At 39.3% G+C, this 22,117-nt stretch overlaps 1 protein-coding gene across 5 annotated transcripts in view; it reads left to right on the forward strand.

Moving 5' to 3' along the window:
• Nucleotides 1–22,117, forward strand: part of SMG1 (SMG1 nonsense mediated mRNA decay associated PI3K related kinase) — a 108,506-nt gene that overhangs the window by 66,496 nt on the left and 19,893 nt on the right. For all 5 annotated transcript variants that reach the window (XM_058569959.1, XM_058569961.1, XM_058569960.1 and 2 more), the window contains 18 exons: nt 2,121–2,230; nt 2,942–3,089; nt 3,648–3,807; nt 4,551–4,671; nt 8,237–8,485; nt 8,818–9,102; nt 10,230–10,374; nt 10,736–10,874; nt 11,791–12,021; nt 12,138–12,315; nt 12,846–13,007; nt 13,565–13,782; nt 14,093–14,247; nt 15,690–15,912; nt 18,559–18,805; nt 19,227–19,456; nt 20,897–21,145; nt 21,898–22,036. In XM_058569959.1, coding sequence (XP_058425942.1) covers nt 2,121–2,230; nt 2,942–3,089; nt 3,648–3,807; nt 4,551–4,671; nt 8,237–8,485; nt 8,818–9,102; nt 10,230–10,374; nt 10,736–10,874; nt 11,791–12,021; nt 12,138–12,315; nt 12,846–13,007; nt 13,565–13,782; nt 14,093–14,247; nt 15,690–15,912; nt 18,559–18,805; nt 19,227–19,456; nt 20,897–21,145; nt 21,898–22,036 — 3,389 coding nt within the window. The remainder of the gene's footprint in view (nt 1–2,120; nt 2,231–2,941; nt 3,090–3,647; nt 3,808–4,550; nt 4,672–8,236; nt 8,486–8,817; nt 9,103–10,229; nt 10,375–10,735; nt 10,875–11,790; nt 12,022–12,137; nt 12,316–12,845; nt 13,008–13,564; nt 13,783–14,092; nt 14,248–15,689; nt 15,913–18,558; nt 18,806–19,226; nt 19,457–20,896; nt 21,146–21,897; nt 22,037–22,117) is intronic.

Here is a 22,117-nt window from a genome sequence, read left to right on the forward strand (position 1 = left end):
GTGTGGTGGGAGCAGAGTGAATACAGGAGATAAAAGTGGGAACTGTGAAAAGAACTTTGACTCCTAATAAGATAGAAAATCTTAGTTCGGATTTGAACAGGAGGGGCATGTCATGATCTGTCTTAGTGGTTCACTCTGCTGTGTCGTGAAGAGACTGGAGGTGGGGGGCAAAGGTGGAAGCATGTAGACCATTAATTTGTGGGGGCAGAGGTCAGGGAGGAGAAAATGCACTATTAACTGAAGTAGGAACACAGAATGATGAGGCGTGTTTAAGGTGCATGTGAACCATGCAGATGAGATTGTTGAGTATGCAATTAAGAATTGGATATGGAACTAAAGAAGAGTCTAAGCTGGAAAGAGATTTGGGGATGATTTGTGTAAAGGTGATAATTAAAGGCCCTTTTTCCTTTTCACTCTATTCTGCAGAGCCTTTGTAAGCCACCAAACCACAGCTAAGGCTCTGGAGAAGAGTGAGTAAAGAGGAGCGAAAGAGTGAGTAAAGAGGAAAGAGGGCCAAGGTCAGAATCCTTTTGAGCATCTTTGTTAAGGGATGGGAGAAGTGGTTGAAAAGAACACAAGGATGTCAAGGAAGGAAGTGCCAGACGTAGGAGAGCCAGGCTGGAAGTAGTCAGCATTGTCAGAAGCTCCAGAGACTACAAGCAAGAAGAGCTTTGTAGAGATATAAGGAGCAGCAGCCAGGTTGAATACTGTTGAGTGGTGGAGAAATTTGAAAATGAAAAGCTTCAGTTAGGTTAGTTGGGTGGTGAGTTTTCTTGAAGTCAACGAGATGAAGCTGTGGCTGCAAGAGAATATTATGTGTTTATTTTAAATGTTGGCGAAATTGTGTTCTTTTAGACCAAGGGGAAGGAGCCACTAGAAAGCAGAAATGAAGAAACAGGATAAAGACCATTGATTGAAGGATTAACTGGACCCCACCTTTTCTGTGCCTCAAGGAAAGCAGTTAAAGTTAGATATCGGCAGTTTTGGGAGTGGATCGTGGATTGGGGCTAAGGGTAGAGGAAGTGAAAGCCTGTGTGGTTTTTTCTTTGAAGAGTCAGTCATTAGCTGAAAGTGTGAGGACATTGTAGAGCGTAGTGGGCACATAGGTTGTAGAACCTGCCGCTGGAGAAGACTCAGACCCTGGGGTGGTAGAAGTGATAAGTGTGTTGGTCACCAAACCTCGACAGTTCATCAGCACCCAGTAATTATGGTTCACCTGAGAAAGCTGGTGGTTATGTTGATCCAGGCTTAGGGCTTATTAAGGTGGAAGCAGGTACAGTCAAGTGATGTACATTTTCAGTACTGTATTCAGGCTGAGATATAAGGGAAATGACACAGTGAGAGGGACAGGAAAAGATGAGAGATAAATGGAAAGAGAGAGATTGAGAAACTACGTTGTTTTGGTTAGAGTGCAGATGTGTTAGGAATAGGAACAGAGTAAGGGACCTGAAATTAGCAGGGGAGCTAGAAGGATGGGGCCTCTCATCTTGGCATTGATGCTAAGGACTATAGGAAAGAATTTCAGAGGTGTCACCGTTTTCAGATAAGGTGAGGAGATGGAAAGGAAGAATTCTTTTCAAGGAGAAAAAGAGGTTCCATGAAACAGAGTGGAAAGGGGAGAGAGGGGGGGAGTCAGCAGTGAGAGTAGGCAGGACTAGGAGATAAGGTTGAGATAATAGCATAGGAGAGGTACAGAGGCTTGTGCTTTGTACCTCTTTGTACCTCATTCCTCAGGTGAGGATTGAGGCCGTGTAGGGAGTTTAGTAGTAGCTTGGGAAGAGCTAGATGTTGACGCTGCCCTGCAGAGGTCTTCTGTCAGTTTGTTGGATGGGCCCTGAGGATAACAGGCTGCAAAAAGAGGAAGGAGACACGGAGGGGTGAGTCTGCTAAACTGAGTGTCAGTAGCTGTGATGTTCTGGTTTGCCGCTCCAAATTTAGTGCTAATTAAGATGGTGGTCAGATCTTCAAAATAAAAATAAAATGGTGTTCCATGTGGAAGGAACTTCATCAAAAGAATGCTATGTAACTATGCTATCCTTTTCAGAGTTTATTCTGTTTATTTGAATGGTTTTACAAGCTAGATAGGGTGTAATACAAGCTAACTAATATTTTAATTACAGATCACTAAGCAGTTTTGAGTCTGGAGAATTTGTTGAATGTACTGAGCAATTAGAATTGTTACCAGGAGAAAATATCAATCTACTTGCTGGAGGATCAAAAGAAAAAATAGGTATTTGAGATAATAATTTTAAGATTAAATATTTTTATGGACAAGTTGTTCAAAATGTTTGGCTTAATTAGTATATTTTACTGGAAAATCTGGAAGTTATTGTACATTTATTTTGGGGCAGAGTCCTATGTGAGGCAAGAAATTTAGGACTGTTCTGTTTACTTTTGATTCGGCAAGTGAAAAACAGTTTAATTAAAATTAAGCAAACTAAAAAAAGGCTACAGTAATACTTTGAGATTTATCTAGCCATTTTGTTTGGAAAAGGACAAGTAGTATTTAAGCTAAGTATTTGTCTTGCTTGACATCTTGATGTTTTTCATTAATCAAGTTCTTTATCACAACTGGAATGTTTGGTAAAATGTTACACTGAAGTTAGTATTGTGAATATTGTGTGTGTTAGCATTGATTTGCTAGATTCAGTCACATTTGCCCAAGTAGGTCTTGATTTAACCTTTTAAATGGTAGGTGACTTACTGATTTTTGAGCCTTTGTAATCAACTGATTTTTAGGATCTGAGGTATAATTTTACATGAAGTATAAATTTTATATAGCTATCAGAAACGCTTAATCATAGTATTCAGCTGGCTGAATATAAATATGAAAGGAGGTATTCACTGGTGATTTTTTTTCTTCATGCTGTCAAAATACTGCTCTTGTACATTAAAAGCAAATTAACTTAATGGATTTATTTTATTTATTTAACTTCTGTAGATATGAAGAAACTGCTTCCTAACATGTTAAGTCCAGATCCAAGGGAACTTCAGAAGTCCATTGAAGTTCAGTTGTTGAGAAGTTCTGTTTGTTTGGCAACTGCTCTAAACCATATAGAACAAGATCAGAAGTGGCAGTCTATAACTGAGTAAGTTTAATGCTAAGGCGGCAAATGTGCATTATGTATACCATGTGATAAATGTGTGTACTCTGGTGGGTGAGGCAGTTGTCAGATCACTGCAATGCTAGTCATGATAGCTTCATTTAACTGGTAGAGGTCGTATGACATGTGACTGCCACCTGCCAGTATATACTGAGGTTGAAACTAAATAAAATGTAAAAATCCCCCCAAAGCAAATGTCTTGACTTGCTTATATCATTTATTAGAGAGTAGCTTTCTCGTCTTCCTTCCTCTGCTTTGGATGCCAGTATGGCAGCACCTTATCAAACTGCTTTATCCCATCAGTGGTTACAAGTTCAAAAATCTCATTTACTAATTAACAGTAAAGGGGCCAGTCCCATAGCCTAGTCATTAAGTTCAGTGGCCTGGGGTTCAGTGTCCGGGCGTGGACCTACACCGCTCATTGGCGGCCATGCTGTTGTGGCAACCTGCATACAAAATAGAGGAAGATTGGCACAGATGTTAGCTCAAGGTGAATCTTCTTTAGCAAAAGAACGAAAGTTACCAGTAAATATTTTGTTTCAGAAACGTGGTAAAGTACTTGAAGCAAACCTCCCGCATAGCTGTTGGACCACTGAGACTTTCTACTTTAACAGTTTCACAGTCTCTGCCAGTTCTGAGTACCTTACAGCTGTATTGCTCTTCTGCCTTGGAGAACACAGTTTCTAATAGACTTTCAACAGAGGTGTGTATATGTGTATTTTCACCAGGATATTCTTCTGAACATTAATAGGCATTAATGTAGAACAAAGACTATTTTTGAGTTTTTAAAATAGCATTTGTTGGACAGGTTAGTAAATCCAGAAATCTAAAATGCCATTTTCAGGCAGATTTTCATTTGAGAAGTATGTGAGGCAGATGGAAGAATCTAAGATATATCATCTTAAGAATGGCTAATTGCTTAATATTTTTGGGGGTAGGGGTGGGGAGGAGGGGTTGGTGTATATAAATATATTTTTGTTGGGCAGATTATATAAATTTTAGATTTGACTAAAACAAAGGCACCCTCTCCGCCTCCCAAATAGGATGAAGTTTAACTGAAGACGGGTCCTTCCCAAGGGAATTATAATCTTTGAGAATTGTTTATAAAGCAAAAGTTTTATGCTTTTCTGTAATTTAGCTCCTGCTTTATAGTAAATTTTACTGTGGTTATTTTTTTATAAAAATGTGCCTACCTTATTGATAAGTATATTGATAAATTGGACTTAGTATTCTGAAAGATTTTTTTTTCTTTTGGCAAAACAAAGGTTTTCTCTTCGAGTGCCTTTTCCTCTTGTGATCAGAGCATATAATGAAGAAAGGGGAGAGTTTAGTAGATAAACCTGGAATAGAGCTGAAGTAGCCGACCTAGGGAGATGTAACTGAACTCATTCTACAAACATATAATAAGGCTGTTTACATTAAGTAGTTTTGGTTTTTCTCTGGTAGGACTGTCTTATTCCACTCTTCAGTGAAGCTTTGCGTTCATGTAAACAGCATGATGTGAGGCCGTGGATGCAGGCATTAAGATATACCATGTACCAGAGTCACTTACTGGAGAAAATAAAAGGTAACTAGGTTGCTTTTTTTAAATAGTTTTATTGAGAGATAGTTTACACATTTGAAGTGTAGTGTTTGATGAGTTTTGACATGTCTTCACCTGTGTAACCAATACAATCAAGATAGAGAACATTTATCTCACCCCAGAAGGTTTTCTTATGCCTCTTCCCAGTCATCTCTCCCATCTGCCTCATTCTGGGTGACCACTGATCTGCTTTCTATCACTATAGTTTAGTCTTGTCTTTACTAAAGTTTTATATAAGTGGAATCATACAGTATGCTCTCTTGCATCTGGCTTCTCTTGCTCAGAATTTTATTTTTAGGTTCACCCCATTTGCATGTATCAGTAGTGCCACCCTTACTATTGTTGAGTAGTAACCATTGCACGTATATACCACAATTTGTTTATCTATTAACCCTTTGATGGATATTTGAATTTTTTATGTGTAAAGCTACTGTGAAATTCATTTACAAGTCTTTGTGTAGACATATATTCGTGTTTCTCTTGAGTAAATGCCTAGGAGTGGAACTGTTGGGTCACATGGTTTAACTTTCAAAACAGTTTGACAGTTTCTTATAAAATGGTCGTACATTTATGTTCCTTCCGGCACTGGAGTGAGTAGATAGTAGTGTATGATAGTATCTCATTGTGGTTTTATTGCATTTTCCTGATGATTAATGATGTTGAGCATCTTTTCCTTTGCATACTGGCCATTGGATATTGTTGGGGAAGAGGGAGAATCCCCCTCCTTTCCCTTAAGGTTTTTATGGCTGGCCAAGTAATTAAAAGACAGGTTAGCGGGAGAAAATAATACCAAATTTAATAGCATGTAGACATGGGAGAAACCAGGGAAATTGAGTTTCTGGACAAAATGGCAGCGATTCTCATCTTAAATACTATCTTCAGCTAAAGACAAAGGAGGATGTTGGCGGGGGGTGTCAGTTATGAGAGATTACCAGAAAAGCACAGTAAACAAGAATAAGGTTATTATGTAGGTTTAAAGCCTCACTTTCCACATTGATAAGTTTCTAGAGATGAGGTCATCTCCCCTCTTCCCAGTACAGAGAGGGAGATATCTTTACAAATGGAGATTTCCCTTATAAATGTAAGTGTTTGTCTGGCAACTCTTCTCAAGGCCACCTAGAGAATGTGGCCAGGGAGAGACAGAATTTTTGATAAGAGGGGCTTGGTGCCTTTCCTATTGTAACATCTATTTTACATTATATTACAGCCATCATATGGTATTGGTTCCTTCCTGGAACAGGTCTTCTAATGTTAAATTCTTTAGGCAGTTTGGGGGAGGTCAAATGCCTGTCAGAGAAAATAATCAAGGTAAAGAGACATATTTCAGGGTGGCCAAATTTTGATCTCCCACAATATCTAGTTTTGTAAAGTGTTCAAACCTTTTGCCCATTTTTAATGAAGTCATAAGACTTGTTTATGTGTTCTGGATACAAGTTTTTTGTCAGATATAATGTACTGTGAAAATTAAATTTTAAATGCATCAAATGAATAAGAGAATTAGTATTTGTATACATAATTATATTTGTTACATTTTTAAGAAAGAAATGTTTGTCATGTTAAAGAGATGTTAGCATATACTGTATTGCTCTAAAATTGAAAAGTTGTCAGAATTATGTAGACTTTTAGTCGAAGACATGGCAGCTGGGGTAACTGAGTAAATTTGAATATTAAGTTTCAAGTGCGCTAATACTGGGATATGGACTTGCACTGCAGGGTGATTACTGGCAACTGTGGCTTCACCTGGACCCTCAATGCCAAACTGACTTGAGCTTGGATCATTAGCCCAACACTTGCAAATTGAGGGACTTGAGGGCAAGTCATTAAGCTTCTGAGTCACTTTCCTTTGAGTGGGGATTGCCCCACTCATGAGACTTGTGAGGGTTATTGGAGATGAGACAAGTTATATATAAAAGCCCTGGCACAGAGCATGGCATATATTAGGGCTACAAATATCATCATCTCCTTTCCCATCCTTCCCATAGTGAACAAGTTTTAAAATTGGGAAGCAGAAGTCAGTAACCCAACAGTAATATTCCGAGATAGAACTCCACTCCTCCTCACTTTTCTTTCTTTATTCAGCAAGTGTATATCAAGTGTGTGCTTTGTGCCAGGTACTGTGCTCAAAGTTGGGACGTAATGGTGAACAAGACAAGCCTATTTTCTGCATTCCTAGGATCACAAGATTTCTAGAGTCTAGCAGGGAAAACTGACATCAAACAAGGAACAGCATTGTGGTGTGCTGGATGGACGTGCACATGCATGGTGCTGAAAGAACGTGCAACAAGGGCACCAATTTATACCTAGAAATCAGAAAAGGACTTGGGGAGGAAGTAACATTTAAGCTGAGACCTGAGGGAGGTAGAGATGAGAAAGAAGGCAGACTGATTTAGTTAGAAAAAAACACTGTATGTGAAGGCCAGTGGAAATAATGAAAAATTCTTAGATGACTCATGTCCCCCAAGGGAGAGTGGAAAGAGGTGAAGTTGGATGAGATTGAGATTGGAATGGAATGCAAGGCATCAGTGCCTTATAAGGCAAATTCAGGAGTTGGGGCTTTGTCAGAAGGTCAGTGGGAAGCCAACAAAGGGAAGTTAAATGTTCAGATTTACCTTTGTGTAAGATCACTTCAGTTGCAGGTCGGAGAATGGATCAGAAGAGGGTAACTGGGGGCAAGGGACCAGTTAGACTGAAGTCCCTGCTTAAAGGTAACGAAAGTAGTGGCAGTAGGGACAGAACAAAGCAGATGTGATATGAGGGTTGAAAGTAAAGTCTACGATGACTGCCAGGTACCTGCTGAGGTAGCCAGGTTGATCATGTGCCTTTCCTTGAGAAAGGGAAAACAGGAGTAGGAAGTAGAAGGTTTGGAGGGTGGTAGATGATGTATTATTCCGCTTGACATAGGTTCAAGTGCCCTTGAAATACCTGAGTGTAGGCATCTGGTAGGCAGGTGAGACTCAGGTGTCAGGTCTTGGCTAGAGATAAAGATTCAGGAGTCATCAGCATTTGTATGGTAATTGAAGCCGCAGGAGCAGATGATGTTGTCCAGGGTGAGTATGCAGAGTGAGAAGAGTTAGAGAGCCTAGGACCGACCCGAGGAACACCGATTTTAATGGATGGGTAGTGGACGAGAAGGAGACTGAGAAGGATTTTCCAGAAAGGTAGGAGTAAACCAGGAGAGAATGGCATGGTGGAAGGGCAGAGGGTACTTACTCAGGAAGGGGGGATAGTCTGGCTCACCTTACCCTCATTCCCCACCCTTTGACCTAGGTTCTTTAAAGATTCAGAAACTCAGAAGTTAATTTCTTATAGTGACTGATTTTTACTTTTGTCTACTTTGTTGTATACATTTATTTCAACAGACATTTATTGTTTATTGTATGCCAAGCACTATGCTGGCTGCTTGGGACTTAAAGATGGGGAACAAATGAGTTATCTTTATTTCAAGAGGTGGTGGAGAAGGGAATAGTTGAGGAAGAATTTTTCGCTGATGTTTCCATGCAATCTGGGACTGGACCAATCAGGGACTAATAAAACATTTTCTTCTCTCCAGAACAAACAGTTCCAATTAGAAGCCATCTCATGGAATTAGGTTTAACAGCAGCAAAATTTGCTAGAAAACGGGGGAATGTGTCACTTGCAACAAGACTGCTGGCACAGTGTAGTGAAGTTCAGCTGGGAAAGACCACCACTGCACAAGACTTAGTCCAGCATTTTAAAAAACTCTCAACTCAAGGTCAAGTGGACGAAAAATGGGGGCCTGAACTTGACATTGAAAAAACCAAATTGTTATATGCAGCAGGTTAGTAAAATGGATTATGGTTGATACACGACTATAATAAAAATCGTGTATGAATGTTACTGTGTTGGTGTAAGGCAGTAACAGAAAAGTTGATTTTTTTTCAGCTGTTGCAGAACATGAGTCCTGAATAATAAGTTATGTGTAATTGACTTAGTTCTATAATTTAGTGCTTTTAAAAGAAGTAATTTTGTTACCATGTGTTAGAGAAATGTTTCTAGAAGTCATTGATTATCACTGAATTTATGTTTTTAAAAGTTCATTATTTTGTCCCCCAAAAATGTCCATCATTTGCTTTTAAGGCTTCTAAGGGCTGGTGTTTTGGTTTTCTATAGGCCAGTCAACACACGCAATGGAAATGTTGAGTTCTTGTGCCATATCTTTCTGCAAGTCTGCCAAAGCTGAATATGCGGTTGCCAAGTCAATTCTGACGCTGGCTAAATGGATCCAGGCAGAGTGGAAAGAAATTTCAGGGCAGCTGAAACAGGTTTACAGAGCTCAGCAACAGCAGAACTTCACAGGTCTTTCTACTTTGTCTAAAAACATACTCACTTTAATAGAACTGCCATCTGTTAACACGATGGAAGAAGAGTATCCTCGGATCGAGAGTGAATCTACAGGTAGGATTTCTTTCTAATAGCTTTAAAATATTAATTTTAGAAGTTTTTTTCCCTCTCTTTTCAAGTTTACAGTGCTATGCTGGCTGTAGTTTGCCACAAAAAGCGTCTCTGTGGAAATTTGGTATATTATATTGCCTGGAAGTAACTAACACACATTTCTTTGGTGTCTGTTGGCATTGTGGAAGTCACTGAACTCTGCCCCTGGCCATACTTCCCACCTTCCTGATTGACGGTGCTTTTATGGGCTTAGATGTTTTTGCTGGCAGTGAGGTCCTGTTCCCGATATCTAAAATTCCACCTCACACCAGAAGGAGCAACAATGATACAAGATAGTAGCCTGTGGTCCCCTTGACTGGTGGAGGAAAGAAACTACAGAAAGGTTCAAGTTTCACATCCTAACACTGGTTGACAGAATGGTAGCCAATAAATAGGGTAGTTAATTCATTCAGTATTTGAGTGCCTTTTATGGTAGGCACCCTTGTCCCATTTTTACAGATTGGGAGATAATTAATCTCTTTGCTAAAACATGAGAATATGCCTTTATTTTGTTGTGCAGCCTAGGATTTTAATTACTTATATTGGTCTTTTAAATAATTCTATTGTATGTATTGTAGGGTCTTACTATTGATAAGAGATGTGTCTTGTGATCAGTATAAATCTTCATATTGGCAAATGGCACTATAGCAGGCAGTTTCTTCACTTTTAACGAAGGAATAAAGATATTTACCTTGTGAATCTCTGGATGAGATTGTATACTCATCACCTATGTATTAATTTTGCCAAAATATCTAAGCTAAATCCAAAAATAGCCATTCAAATCCAGAATGCAAGACATTCTACAACACATCTGTCACCTGAACTGTTCAGTGTCCTGAAGGACATTGATGTGTTTTACACGGTGATAATTTAAGCTTACTTGGGAAGTTGAGTGATTCATTTCAACATCCTAGCCTTTTAGAAAAGCATAGGACAAATGTGTGCTTCATCAAATTATGTACTATAATATTATGGAACTCAGTGATTGTTTGCAGATAGGAAAATCCTGAAATGTTAATGGGAATGTCATTAGAAATTGATGAATGTCACATTGCTGAGTTCTTTCATTATTTTTTTCTCCATCATGGCAGTGCATATTGGAGTTGGAGAACCTGACTTCATTTTGGGGCAGTTGTATCACCTGTCTTCAGTACAGGCACCTGAAGTAGCCAAATCTTGGGCAGCATTGGCTAGTTGGGCTTATAGGTGGGGCCGAAAGGTGGTTGACAATGCCAGGTATGTATGTTGAAATGTGTAATTTATTTAATGCATTGCAAAATAGAGATTTGAAATGTCTACTGGCATGGTAAAATTTTGGTAGCGGCGCCGGCCCCGTGGCATAGTGGTTAAGTGTGCACGCTCCGCTGCTGGTGGCTCGGGTTCTGATCCCTGGCGCGCTCTAACACACCACTTGTCAGGCCATGCTGTGGTGGCATCCCACATAAAGTGGAGGAAGATGGGCACGGATGTTAGCTCAGGGCCAGTCTTCCTCAGCAAAAAGAGGAGGATTGGCATGGATGTTAGCTCTGGGTTGATCTTCCTCACACAAAAAAAAGTTTTGGTAGCTAAAGTACCGATGACTTGTTTATTTTTATAGTCAGGGAGAAGGTGTTCGTCTGCTGCCTAGAGAAAAATCTGAAGTTCAACATCTGCTTCCAGACACTGTAACTGAAGAAGAAAAAGAGAGAATATATGGTATTCTTGGTCAGGCTGTGTGTCGGCCAGCAGGAATTCAGGCAAGGAAAACATGATGCAGTGTTTGGGGGAAATAGTGTCAACATCACTGTTCTAATCCATTGATTTTGAAGAAGCTGATCATAGATACTTGATTAAATGTTGTTTCAAATAAAAAGTCTGATTTTTTTAAAGATGAAAGTGAATTATAATATCTTTCTAAGAAGAGTGTAATTTCTTGAGAAGTCATTTCCTTAGGGCCCTGTAAAAAAGGTGAAGTTCATTTTATGTAAAGTAGATTTCTCTTTTAATTGCTTTTCTGATCAGAAATTAGGTTCTTAATACTATCTTTGGGCTTTTGAAACATGCCACTCTCTGTGCTCCTGCCTAGATTTTCTGGATGGAACGTGTGCGTGCACGTGTGTGTGTGTATTTAAGCTCAGAGGTGAAAACCAATGGACTAAGTGATCTGTAGGGTTTACTCCCTTCCCTCTCAAGTTCTACAGTGTTATAGCTATTAAGTGTTTAGTTGAGACTTCAAAGTCTGGATTTTATTTGCTGAGTTAAACTGTATTAACTCAGTTCTTGCTCTGGACTTGAGCATGTATCAGTGTCTGCCAAAGCTGGTGTTCTGTGCATGTACAGGACTGTACAGTGTACATTCAGCCTCAAACTTTTGAACAGAGTGTGTTTAAATTTTCTGCAGGCAGTCTATTAGATTGTGACTTAGAAGCATTTAAAATCCACAAATCAAAGTCTTTAATCTTTGCTAATGCTTGTATTCTTCATTAGCTACGTTAGTAAATATGTCGTGAAGAGAAGCATATTGGCATTGAGTTAGCGTGTGTAACACTATGTATGGACTAATTTTGTCTTTTGTAAATGAGAAAAATGCTTTTATATGACAGGCAAATCATGTACCTTTCTCTGTTTTCAATTTGTGTTAAAAATAGCATTTTATGCACAATCTTTCTTCAGGATGAAGATATAACGCTTCAGATAACAGAAGGTGAAGATAACGAGGAAGATGACATGGTTGATGTTATCTGGCGTCAGTTAATATCAAGCTGCCCATGGCTTTCAGAACTTGACGAAAGTGCAACAGAAGGAGTTATTAAAGTGTGGAGGAAAGTTGTAGATAGAATCTTCAGCCTCTACAAGCTGTCTTGCAGTGCATATTTTACTTTCCTTAAACTCAATGCTGGTCAGGTAGGTAGCGTAGTGTTCTGTTTTAGGAAAGTTTTTTTTGAAATTTCTTTCCTAGTAGATGAAAACAGTACGCTGTGTTGTTTTTCTTATTTTTTCTGTTTGTCTTTCACTCTTAGATTCCTTTAGATGAAGATGACCCAAGACTGCATTTAAGTCATAGAGCGGAGCAGAGCACGGATGACGTGATTGTGATGGCCACATTGCGATTGCTCAGATTGCTCGTGAAGCATGCCGGCGAGCTTCGGCAGTATCTGGAACATGGCTTGGAAACAACACCTACTGCTCCCTGGAGAGGTGACGGTCTAAATAAAATGTTGCAGGAAAACTTATTTCTGGAAAGTTAAGACAATAAAAAATAATAGTAGTTGCTTTATGTTTATTATTTGGATGTGTTAAGAATAGCTACATTAGTTCTTAGGACACCTGGCCTGTTTGTTACACCACTTCCCTCTCACCTTTCAGAGAACTGTAAGGCAGAGAAGTGGAAGCTTTTTGTATACAAAATGCATTCTGGAGAGAGTGGTAAAAATGTTTCAAAAAATTTCATATACTCTTTGTAAAAATTGTCTGTGTCTGCCTTTTCAGGCGTTCACAGGAAATACATTTTTCTAGAACACTTTTGAACTGCTCTGGATTTTGATTATAGCTCTGTACCTTAACCCTTGCAATTCAAGAACCACTGTGTATGGTTCTTTATTATCACAGGGAGAAATTTCAGGCCCTTAGAACTGATGCTGACCCATATCAGGTTTTATCCTTTTGCATCCACTATGTTGACTGTTTTCAATGACTTTAAAGTATTTTTCTTTCTCCTTATCCTGAAGGAATTATTCCACAGCTTTTCTCACGCTTAAACCACCCTGAAGTGTATGTGCGCCAAAGTATTTGTAACCTTCTCTGCCGTGTGGCTCAAGATTCCCCACACCTCATATTGTACCCTGCGATAGTGGGCGCCATATCACTTAGCAGTGAGTCACAAGCTTCAGGTATGGAATGTTAACATACTGCTACTTTAAGTCTAAATTATTTTGCAAATAATGTTCGTTAGGTAAAGTTTTTTGAGCTTTATGTTCCAGAGTTGATAGAGTCTGTAGTTTTTTCGGTAATAATAATGACCATTTACTGAGAGAGTACTTACTGTGTGTCTGGCACTAGGACACGTGCTGTACACGTTATCCTCGGTCTCAGAATAACCCACTGAGGCTTGGAGAAATTGGGTTGCTCTCGCAGGTTTGCTGAGCTGAGTAACTGGTGGATAAAGATTGAAACCAAGTTCTGGACTCTGGCTGGGAGAACACTTTATTTATTGAGACTGAATTGTTATCTTTCCCCCCATTTATCTTTGTTAGCTTATAATATTAATATAAAAGCTTAGCTTGTCAACAGACAGAATGTCTGTGATCTTTGGTCAGTTTAATACCAGAAGGCCAATTAGTTAAATGAATGCTCTGGAGTCAAAGAGATTATCGATGTTTTCCCTAACGCAACACATGCACATGGAAGAAACATCCAAAGTATACCTTATTCTCCCATTTCATTGTAGGAAATAAGTTTTCCTCTGCAATTCCGACTTTACTTGGCAATATCCAAGGCGAAGAACTGCTGGTTTCTGAATGTGAGGGAGGAAGTCCCCCTGCTTCTCAAGATAGCAATAAGGATGAACCTAAAAGTGGCTTAAATGAAGACCAAGCCATGATGCAGGATTGCTACAGCAAAATTGTAGATAAGCTGTCCTCTGCAAACCCAACTATGGTGTTACAGGTACAAAAAGCCCAACTGGTGTGTTTTTAAACCATTTTTATTATAAGCTCCCCTTCTCCCCCAAAAAATCCCAACAACCCTAACCTGTAAACAAAACCCATAAAAACTGTCATGGAAATAATATTTGCAGAACAAAGCTTTTAGAATAATCAGAATTGGTGTTACAAATCTGTATTGATAGAATCACTAATCAGGGTTCTCTGTGTAGTGAACAAAAGATGCACACATTCAATAGCAGTTTCTAGTGTGTGCAGAACTGTGCTGTGTGTAGACTTGTGGATGAGTATATTTGGATGTGCTGTGTGTGCAGGTTCAGATGCTTGTGGCTGAGCTGCGCAGGGTCACTGTTCTCTGGGATGAGCTCTGGTTGGGAGTTCTGTTACAGCAACACATGTATGTCCTGAGACGAATTCAGCAGCTCGAAGATGAGGTGAAGAGAGTCCAGAACAACAACACCTTACGCAAGTATGTTTTCATACACTTTTACTCAGGAAACGAAGCTGCCTCTTTTTTTAATGTAAAATATACATAACATAAAATTTGCCATTTTAACCAGTTTTAAGTGTACAATTTAGTTGCATTAAGTACATTCACAGTGTTGTGCAGCCATCACTACTGTCGATTTTCAGAACTTACTCATCATCCCAAACAAAAGCTTTGTACCCATTAATCACTACCTCCCTTTCCCCCCAGTACCAGCCACTGGTTACTGCCATTCTACTTTCTGTCTGTGTGAATTTGGTTACTCTTAGTACCTCATGTAAGTGGAATCATACAGTATTTGTCTTTTTGTGTCTGATTTATTTCACTTGGCATAATGTTTTGACGGTTCATCCATTATTATAGCATGTATCAGAATTTCCTTCATTTTTATGGCTGAGTAATAGTCAATTGTATGATTATGCCACGCTTTGTGTACTCATTTGTCAGTGGACACTTGCTCCTGCCTTTTGGCTAAACAGTGCTTCTATGAACGTTGGTGTACAAGTATCTGAGTCCCTCCTTTCAGTATTGTGTATGATCCAGTGGATTTGCTGGGTCATATGGTAATTCTGTGTTTAACTTGTAGAGGAACTGCCGAACTGTTTTCCATAGTGGCCACACCATTTTACATTCCCACCAAAAGTGCACAAGGGTTCCAATTTCTTCATATCCTCATCAACATTTGTTATTTTCTGTTTTTTTGATAGTAACTATCCTAATGGCTGTGAGGTGGTATCTCATTGTGGTTTTGATTTGCATTTCCCTAATTACTAATAATGTTGAGCATCTTTTCATGTGCCTGTTGACCATTTGTATATCTCCTTTGGAGAAACGTCTATTCAAATCCTTTGCTCATTTTTGAATTGGGTTTGCTTTTTGTTGTTGTTGAATTTTAAGAGCTCTGTGTATTCTGGATATTAATCCCTTATCAGATATATGATTTGCAAATGTTTTTTCCCCATTTTGTGCAATGTCTTTTCACCTTCTTGATAGTGTCTTTTGACACACGTAAGTTTTTAATTTTGATGATAAAAAATTTATCTAATTTTCTTTTGTTGCCTGTGCTTTGTGCCATATCCAAGAAATCATTGCCAAATCCAGTGTCAAGAAGCCTTTCCCCTATATTTTCTTGTAAGAGTTTTAAAGTCTTAGTTCCTAAGTTAAGGTCTTTGACGTATTTTGAGTTATTTTTTGCATGTAGTGTAAGGTACGAGTCCAGCTTCGTTCTTTTGCGAGGGAGATCTAGTTTCCTAGCACCATTTGTTGAAAAGACAAGCTGCCTCTTCTTTACAATGCTGTGTTAGTAAGTTACTTTGCTAATATTTTATTACTTTATTGTGACTTATTTTTTGATACTGTTTACTTACACTTGATACATTTAAATTGTTCCTAGTTTGTATAAAATTCTTTGTCTTCCTGGTCAGAGAAGAGAAAATTGCAATCATGCGGGAGAAGCACACAGCTTTGATGAAGCCCATTGTGTTTGCTTTGGAGCACGTCAGGAGCATCACGGCGGCCCCTGCAGAAACACCGCATGAAAAGTGGTTTCAGGATAGCTATGGTGATGCGATTGGAAATGCCCTAGAAAAACTGAAGACACCGTCAAACCCTGCAAAGCCTGGAAGCAGCTGGGTTCCATTTAAGGAGGTACAGAAAAATCTCAAAAATGCCTCTAAAACGGGAAATCCCCCATGAGATTAAGGGGACTCTCCTGACGTGAAACATGAGAGAAGACTTTCTAAGTGTATAGAAGGCAGCCTAAGACCAGTTGCTTATATGGAATGTAGAGAAAGGTGTTTTCTTCATTTTGAGCATTTGCGGGCGAGTGAGCCTAGGCTGTTAAATTTCCTCTACAGAGGTTTCACGCCAGTGCGGAATGTGTTGTAAGAAATTAGCCAAGGAAGGGACTCTGGCCTCGAGCTAAATACTGATTGCCTGCTGTGCTCTCCTGGTGTAAAAGATTAAGAAATTTCATCTTCTGCCTATATAGTTTTTCTTGGGGGCGGGGGTATTCAATATTTCTAACAGACAAGATATTCACATATAACATCGTCAGTTTTTATAAGTAATTATTTTGAAATCAATTCTGCATAGGCTGTTTGGGGATGTTTAGTGTATTTAAATATTTGAGGGGCCGGCCTGGTGGTTAGTGGTTAAGTTCCAGCACTCCACTTCAGTGGCCCCAGGGTTCGCAGGTTCGGATACTGGGCATGGACGTATGCACTGCTTATCAAGCCATGCTGAGGCGATGTCCCACATAGAGCAACTAGAAGGAGGTACAACTGTGACATGTAACTATCTACTGGGGCTTTGGGGAGAAAAAAGGAAAAAAGGAGAAAGATTGGCAACAGATGTTAGCTCAGGGCCAATCTTCCTCCAAAAATAAATAAATACATAGATACATATTTGAGAATCCTTATCTTTTATGTTTTGGTCCCCTTAATGCTATATTTTCTTTGGTTTTTATCTGTTATAGCAATAACACCATTAGTTGGGGAGCCTGTTTATTACTTTTAGCTTTTTCTTGCTTTTCCTTATCCTTTCTTTCTCTATCTCTTTATCGCTTCTAAATGATTTCCTTACTTAACTTTAGTAATGAGAACACTATTAAAAGATACAATGTAGAGACAAAAAGTACACCTAAATTTAGCTAGTAAATGCAAACAGCTAAATTCAGTGGGTACAGCTAGAAGCACAAGCCAAGAACACTAATATGAAGGGTGAAGTTTATGATCTGTGGCCTAGCCAGAACTTTTCTCCTTGTGTTCCAACAGCAGTTTCTTGCTTCTTTGCCTCCTTCTGAGCAAATCAAGTAAGAAACGCAGCAGGGAAGACAGGAGGAATACTTTTTAAAACCCATGTAGGGTGGATGTGTGTTGTGTGTGAAATAAGCCATAGAGAAAAATTTTTGTGATCATACTGTACATTTTAAAGAATAATTTAAAAAAATAAAATGAATACCTGTCTATCTTCCCTTTTATCTGTAGTGCAGCTAAAAAAATAGAATTAGCTGAAGAAATAAAACTTGTAAAAAGTCCACAACCACTGTTCTGAATTTTTAATTAACATTGCCTTACATTTTAAAAAATAGTTGTTTTCTTTTGTAAGGGAGATCAGCCCTGAGCTAACATCCGTGCTAATCCTCCTCTTTTTTTTTGCTGAGGAAGACCAGCTCTGAGCTAACATCTATTGCCAATCCTCCTCCTTTTTTTCCCCAAAGCCCCGCAGTAGATAGTTGTACGTCATAGTTACACATCCTTCTAGTTGCTGTGTGTGGGACACGGCCTCAGCATAGCCGGAGAAGCCGTGCGTCGCTGCGCGCCCGGGATCCGAACCCAGGCCACCAGTAGCGGAGTGTGTGCACTTAACCGCCAAGCCACGGGGCCGGCCCCAATAGTTTTTGTTTTTTGATGCATTTCTAAATGATGTATTGTTTAGTTTCTGCTTATTTTTTTAACTTCATATAAATGAGATCATGTTGTATGTGCATGTCTGTGTTTACTACTTCCATTATTGATGGATCAGCATTAGGCTTTTTTAAATGATTATCCGTATTTTGTGTGCAACTCAACATTGATCTATTAGGGGAAAATACCACAATTTATCCGTTGTCCTGTCAGTGGATACTTGGGGTGTTTCCAGTTGTCTTTTTCCTTTTATGAACAAAGCTTGCTAAGGATTGATTAAAAAGTTTTTCACGTGAAAGCAGAGCCCAGAGTTCGTTAATTCAGGTGCACATTACTGAGTTAGCTACAAGTAAGGACACAACTGTACATGTGATCCACTCTGTGAGTTGTTTAGAAGGGATTGTGGTGTTTTTCTGCATACTTCAAGTGGGCAGAGTGCTGAATTGTTACCAACTTTTCAAGTGGCTTCCTAAGGGTGTGTCTGCCTGACAGCCACAGCTGGCTGTATCTTTTGTTCTGTTGAAAGGACTGAATTGATTTGTTTTGGCTGATCACACATAGCTTAACAGTGGAGACTTGGTCTATAAGCCCCGAATTTTGTGATCACAGCAGTGATTTCTTTCTGTCTGCTTGATTTCATTGCTTGTTTGGGCAGAGGACGAGGGTGGGGTCTAAACAAAGCAGAAATTACCTAGAGCATATCAACACATCAGTGTTTCCCCTCCCAGGATGGCCCAGATATATAACGTCAAATTCAACATAGAAACTAGAACAAGAGGTATTTGTATTGGGATTTTAAATACTACTTTTATGCCACGTTGAACATGGAAGAAAATAAGTGTTGTAGTGATAATGTAAACTTGTTTTTCCCATCTTATAAATATAGATAATGCTGAGTTTGCAACAGAGAGCACAGAAACGTGCAAGTTACATCTTGCGTCTTGAAGAAATCAGCCCGTGGTTGGCTGCCATGACTAACACTGAAATTGCTCTTCCTGGAGAAGTCTCAGCCAGAGACACTGTCACCATCCACAGTGTGGGAGGAACCATCACCATCTTACCCACCAAAACCAAGCCAAAGAAGCTCCTCTTTCTAGGATCAGATGGGAAGAGCTATCCTTATCTTTTCAAAGGTGGGAGTTAAGAGCATTGGTCTGATTATTATGGCTTTTTGTGTGTGTGTGGTAGTACAGGATTGTTTCGGGTGAATTTCTGTATGTCATGAGTAGCGAGTGTATCCTGTATCTTAACGTGATTTTGAATGGAAGTGATTGGAGACTGTGTAGTGAGATTTTCTATTCCCCCTTCTCTCTTTGCTTATGAACTTGTCCAAGCAGAACAACTGAGGTACAGCTAATAATACTAGTATCTAATATCTTGTAACTGAATAGAATATTCTGTAATGCTGTCAGTGTGCCTTTTTGGCTGTCAGTCTTTGACTGCTATTGCTAATTGAGAAGGACACAAAAAGTTGGTACATTCCCAGCCCCATCCCGTCACACTTTTTACTCCATTTAGTTTCCTACTTTAGCTACTTTAATTTTCTTTCCATAGGGTTGGAGGATTTACATCTGGATGAGAGAATAATGCAGTTCCTATCTATTGTGAATACCATGTTTGCTACAATCAATCGCCAAGAAACACCCCGTTTCCACGCTCGACACTATTCTGTAACACCACTGGGAACACGATCAGGACTTATCCAGTGGGTGGATGGAGCCACACCCTTATTTGGTCTTTACAAACGATGGCAACAACGGGAAGCTGCCTTACAAGCACAAAAGGTTGACTAAAATTTAAATATACGTGTACTTTTATTTGAATGTGCATAAACAAGTATATAAAAATATACTCTGTTACATGTGAAATATTTATAGGCTTACTGTACCTGAGCATTTTTGTAAGTTTATAAGTGTTAAAGAAGGAATAGACTTGAGTTATCTAGGAAAGTGTTTTTGAGGCACATTTTATAAAAAAAAAGTTTTAAGAGGCAGAAATGATGACACTGAGTTAAGTCTTATTCTAGGTAAATACAGGGAGGGGGGTGAGTAGGGTGATAGTGTGATTGTTAATCACTAAGTAACTTGATACTTCACATCTTAATACTTCTTATTGGGCTTACTAGGGTCTTTTAAATTAAATTTGTACATAAGCAACAGCCTTTTTGTGTGTGTGTGAGGAAGATCAGCCCTGAGCTAACATCTTTGCCAATCCTCCTCTTTTTTGCTGTGGAAGACTGGTCCTGGGCTAACATCCATGCCAATCCTCCTCTTTTTTGCTGAGGAAAACTGGCCCTGGGCTAACATCTGTGCCCATCTTCCTCCACTTTATATGGGACGCCGCCACAGCATGGCCTGACAAGCGGGGCATCGGTGCACGCCCAGGATTGAAACCTGGGCCACCAGCAGCGGAGTACACACTTAATGGCTACACCACAGGGCCAGCCTCTAAGCGACAGCTTTGAAACCCAGGTTATTTTAAATTAAGTATGTAAATAAGAAATCTAGAGTTAATTACTGGCATCCTATTTTGTACCTGTGCAATTTGTAGTTTGATTTAGACTAGGAATTGAACTTAGAATTCATATTAGCTTAATATCTGAGTGCTTGGTAGGTGCTGGGAACAGTACTAAGTGCTATGGATAAACAGATAAATTTTATACAGTCTCAACCTCAGGATTCTACAGCTAGCCAAAGAAAATTATTTTAGTTAGGGTAGGTATAGGAAGGAGCAAGAGTTTGAAAGGAGTCAAGTTTTAAAAGTAGGCATAGGAGACTGCAGAACAGTTATTGAAGGGTAAATTAGAGATGAGAACTAGAGAAAGGCTATCTAAATTTTTGCCTGAATATCTACTGTTAATTTTATATTGATGATTCAGTCATGTCAGTGAAGAATGAAATATGTAAATGAATGATAAGTTTTAAACAGAATGATATGTTATAAAGAAGAACATGACTTGGATGTTGAGTTTGAATTGAACCTCAAGAAAATATAATGGTAAACCAAGTTTTCAAGAAAGTAGTAATACCTAATTAGGAGAAAGATAGGTAGATTGTAAGAAAGATGCATAGTCCAGAAGAATTGGCTATTTGTTGCATGAAATTTGGCTGGCTAGGTGGAGAATGCCACTGAAAAATCAATTTTTTAAAATATTGCTTTACCTTCAAAGTAATCTTTATCTTTATTTAAGTAAAGTTGACCTTTTATTTAAAATGTTTTTAAAGGCCCAAGATTCCTACCAAACTCCTCAGAATCCTGGAATTGTACCCCGTCCTAGTGAACTTTATTATAGTAAAATTGGCCCGGCTTTGAAAGCAGTTGGACTTAGTCTGGATGTGTCCCGACGAGATTGGCCTCTTCACGTCATGAAGGCTGTGTTAGAAGAGTTAATGGAGGCCACGCCCCCAAACCTCCTTGCTAAAGAGCTTTGGTCATCTTGCACCACACCTGATGAATGGTGGAGAGTCACACAGGTGTGCTTTTTGTTTTGGACTGTAGTCAATATTACTGTTTCTTTGCCTGCTTCCTGTCTTGTCTGTCTTGTTCACCCTCCTCCTCTTCCTCCCTGTCTCTCTCCAGACTTGGTAGTTTGAGACCTGTTTTTGAATCTTATATTATACTTGTTTTTATAAGGCGTGGCCGTGACTGTGTGAGGGCAGAATGGAGGGCATTATGGATAAAGTGAAAAGGAGAATAAAAACTTTAGGAAGGGAAAATCTAAGGAGGCTGGAGAATACTCTTTTTTTTTTTAATTTTTTTGTGAGGAAGATCAGCCCTGAGCTAACATCCATGCGAATCCTCCTCTTTTTGCTGAGGAAGACCAGCCCTGGGGTAACATCTGTGCCTATCTTCCTCCGCTTTTATATGGGATGCCGCCACAGCATGGCCTGACAAGCGCTGCATCGGTGCATGCCCAGGATCCGAACCTGGGCTGCCAGCAGCAGAGCGTGTGCACTTAACCACTGCCCCACGGGGCTGGCCCCACATTTTGTTTTTTAAATCCAGCATTCTGATAATAATTATGACCAACGAGGACCGTGGTGTTGTATGTAACTGCTCGGTGTAGAGCATCTGTGACCACATGCAGCAGCCCTGAGGATGCTAGCTGTTTATTTAGAAATAAGGGAGTAGGATTATGAAAGTCTGTAAATTTTAGAGTGTCAAGTCCACGTTGGAAGGAAATTTCTCAATGGTGCTTAACTTGTCCCCCTCCCCCCTTCTTTAGTCTTATGCCAGATCTACTGCAGTCATGTCTATGGTTGGATACATAATTGGCCTTGGAGATAGACATCTGGATAATGTTCTCATAGATATGACGACTGGAGAGGTTGTTCACATTGATTACAATGTTTGCTTTGAAAAAGGTAAAATTGAAGTGGACTTTTTATATGAGAGTCAAATGTTTTTTGGTGAAAGGACAAAAAATACAACGATTTGTCTTTTCA

This window comes from Diceros bicornis, chromosome 26, assembly GCF_020826845.1.
Source record: "Diceros bicornis minor isolate mBicDic1 chromosome 26, mDicBic1.mat.cur, whole genome shotgun sequence".
Classification (NCBI taxonomy): Eukaryota; Metazoa; Chordata; class Mammalia; order Perissodactyla; family Rhinocerotidae; genus Diceros; species Diceros bicornis.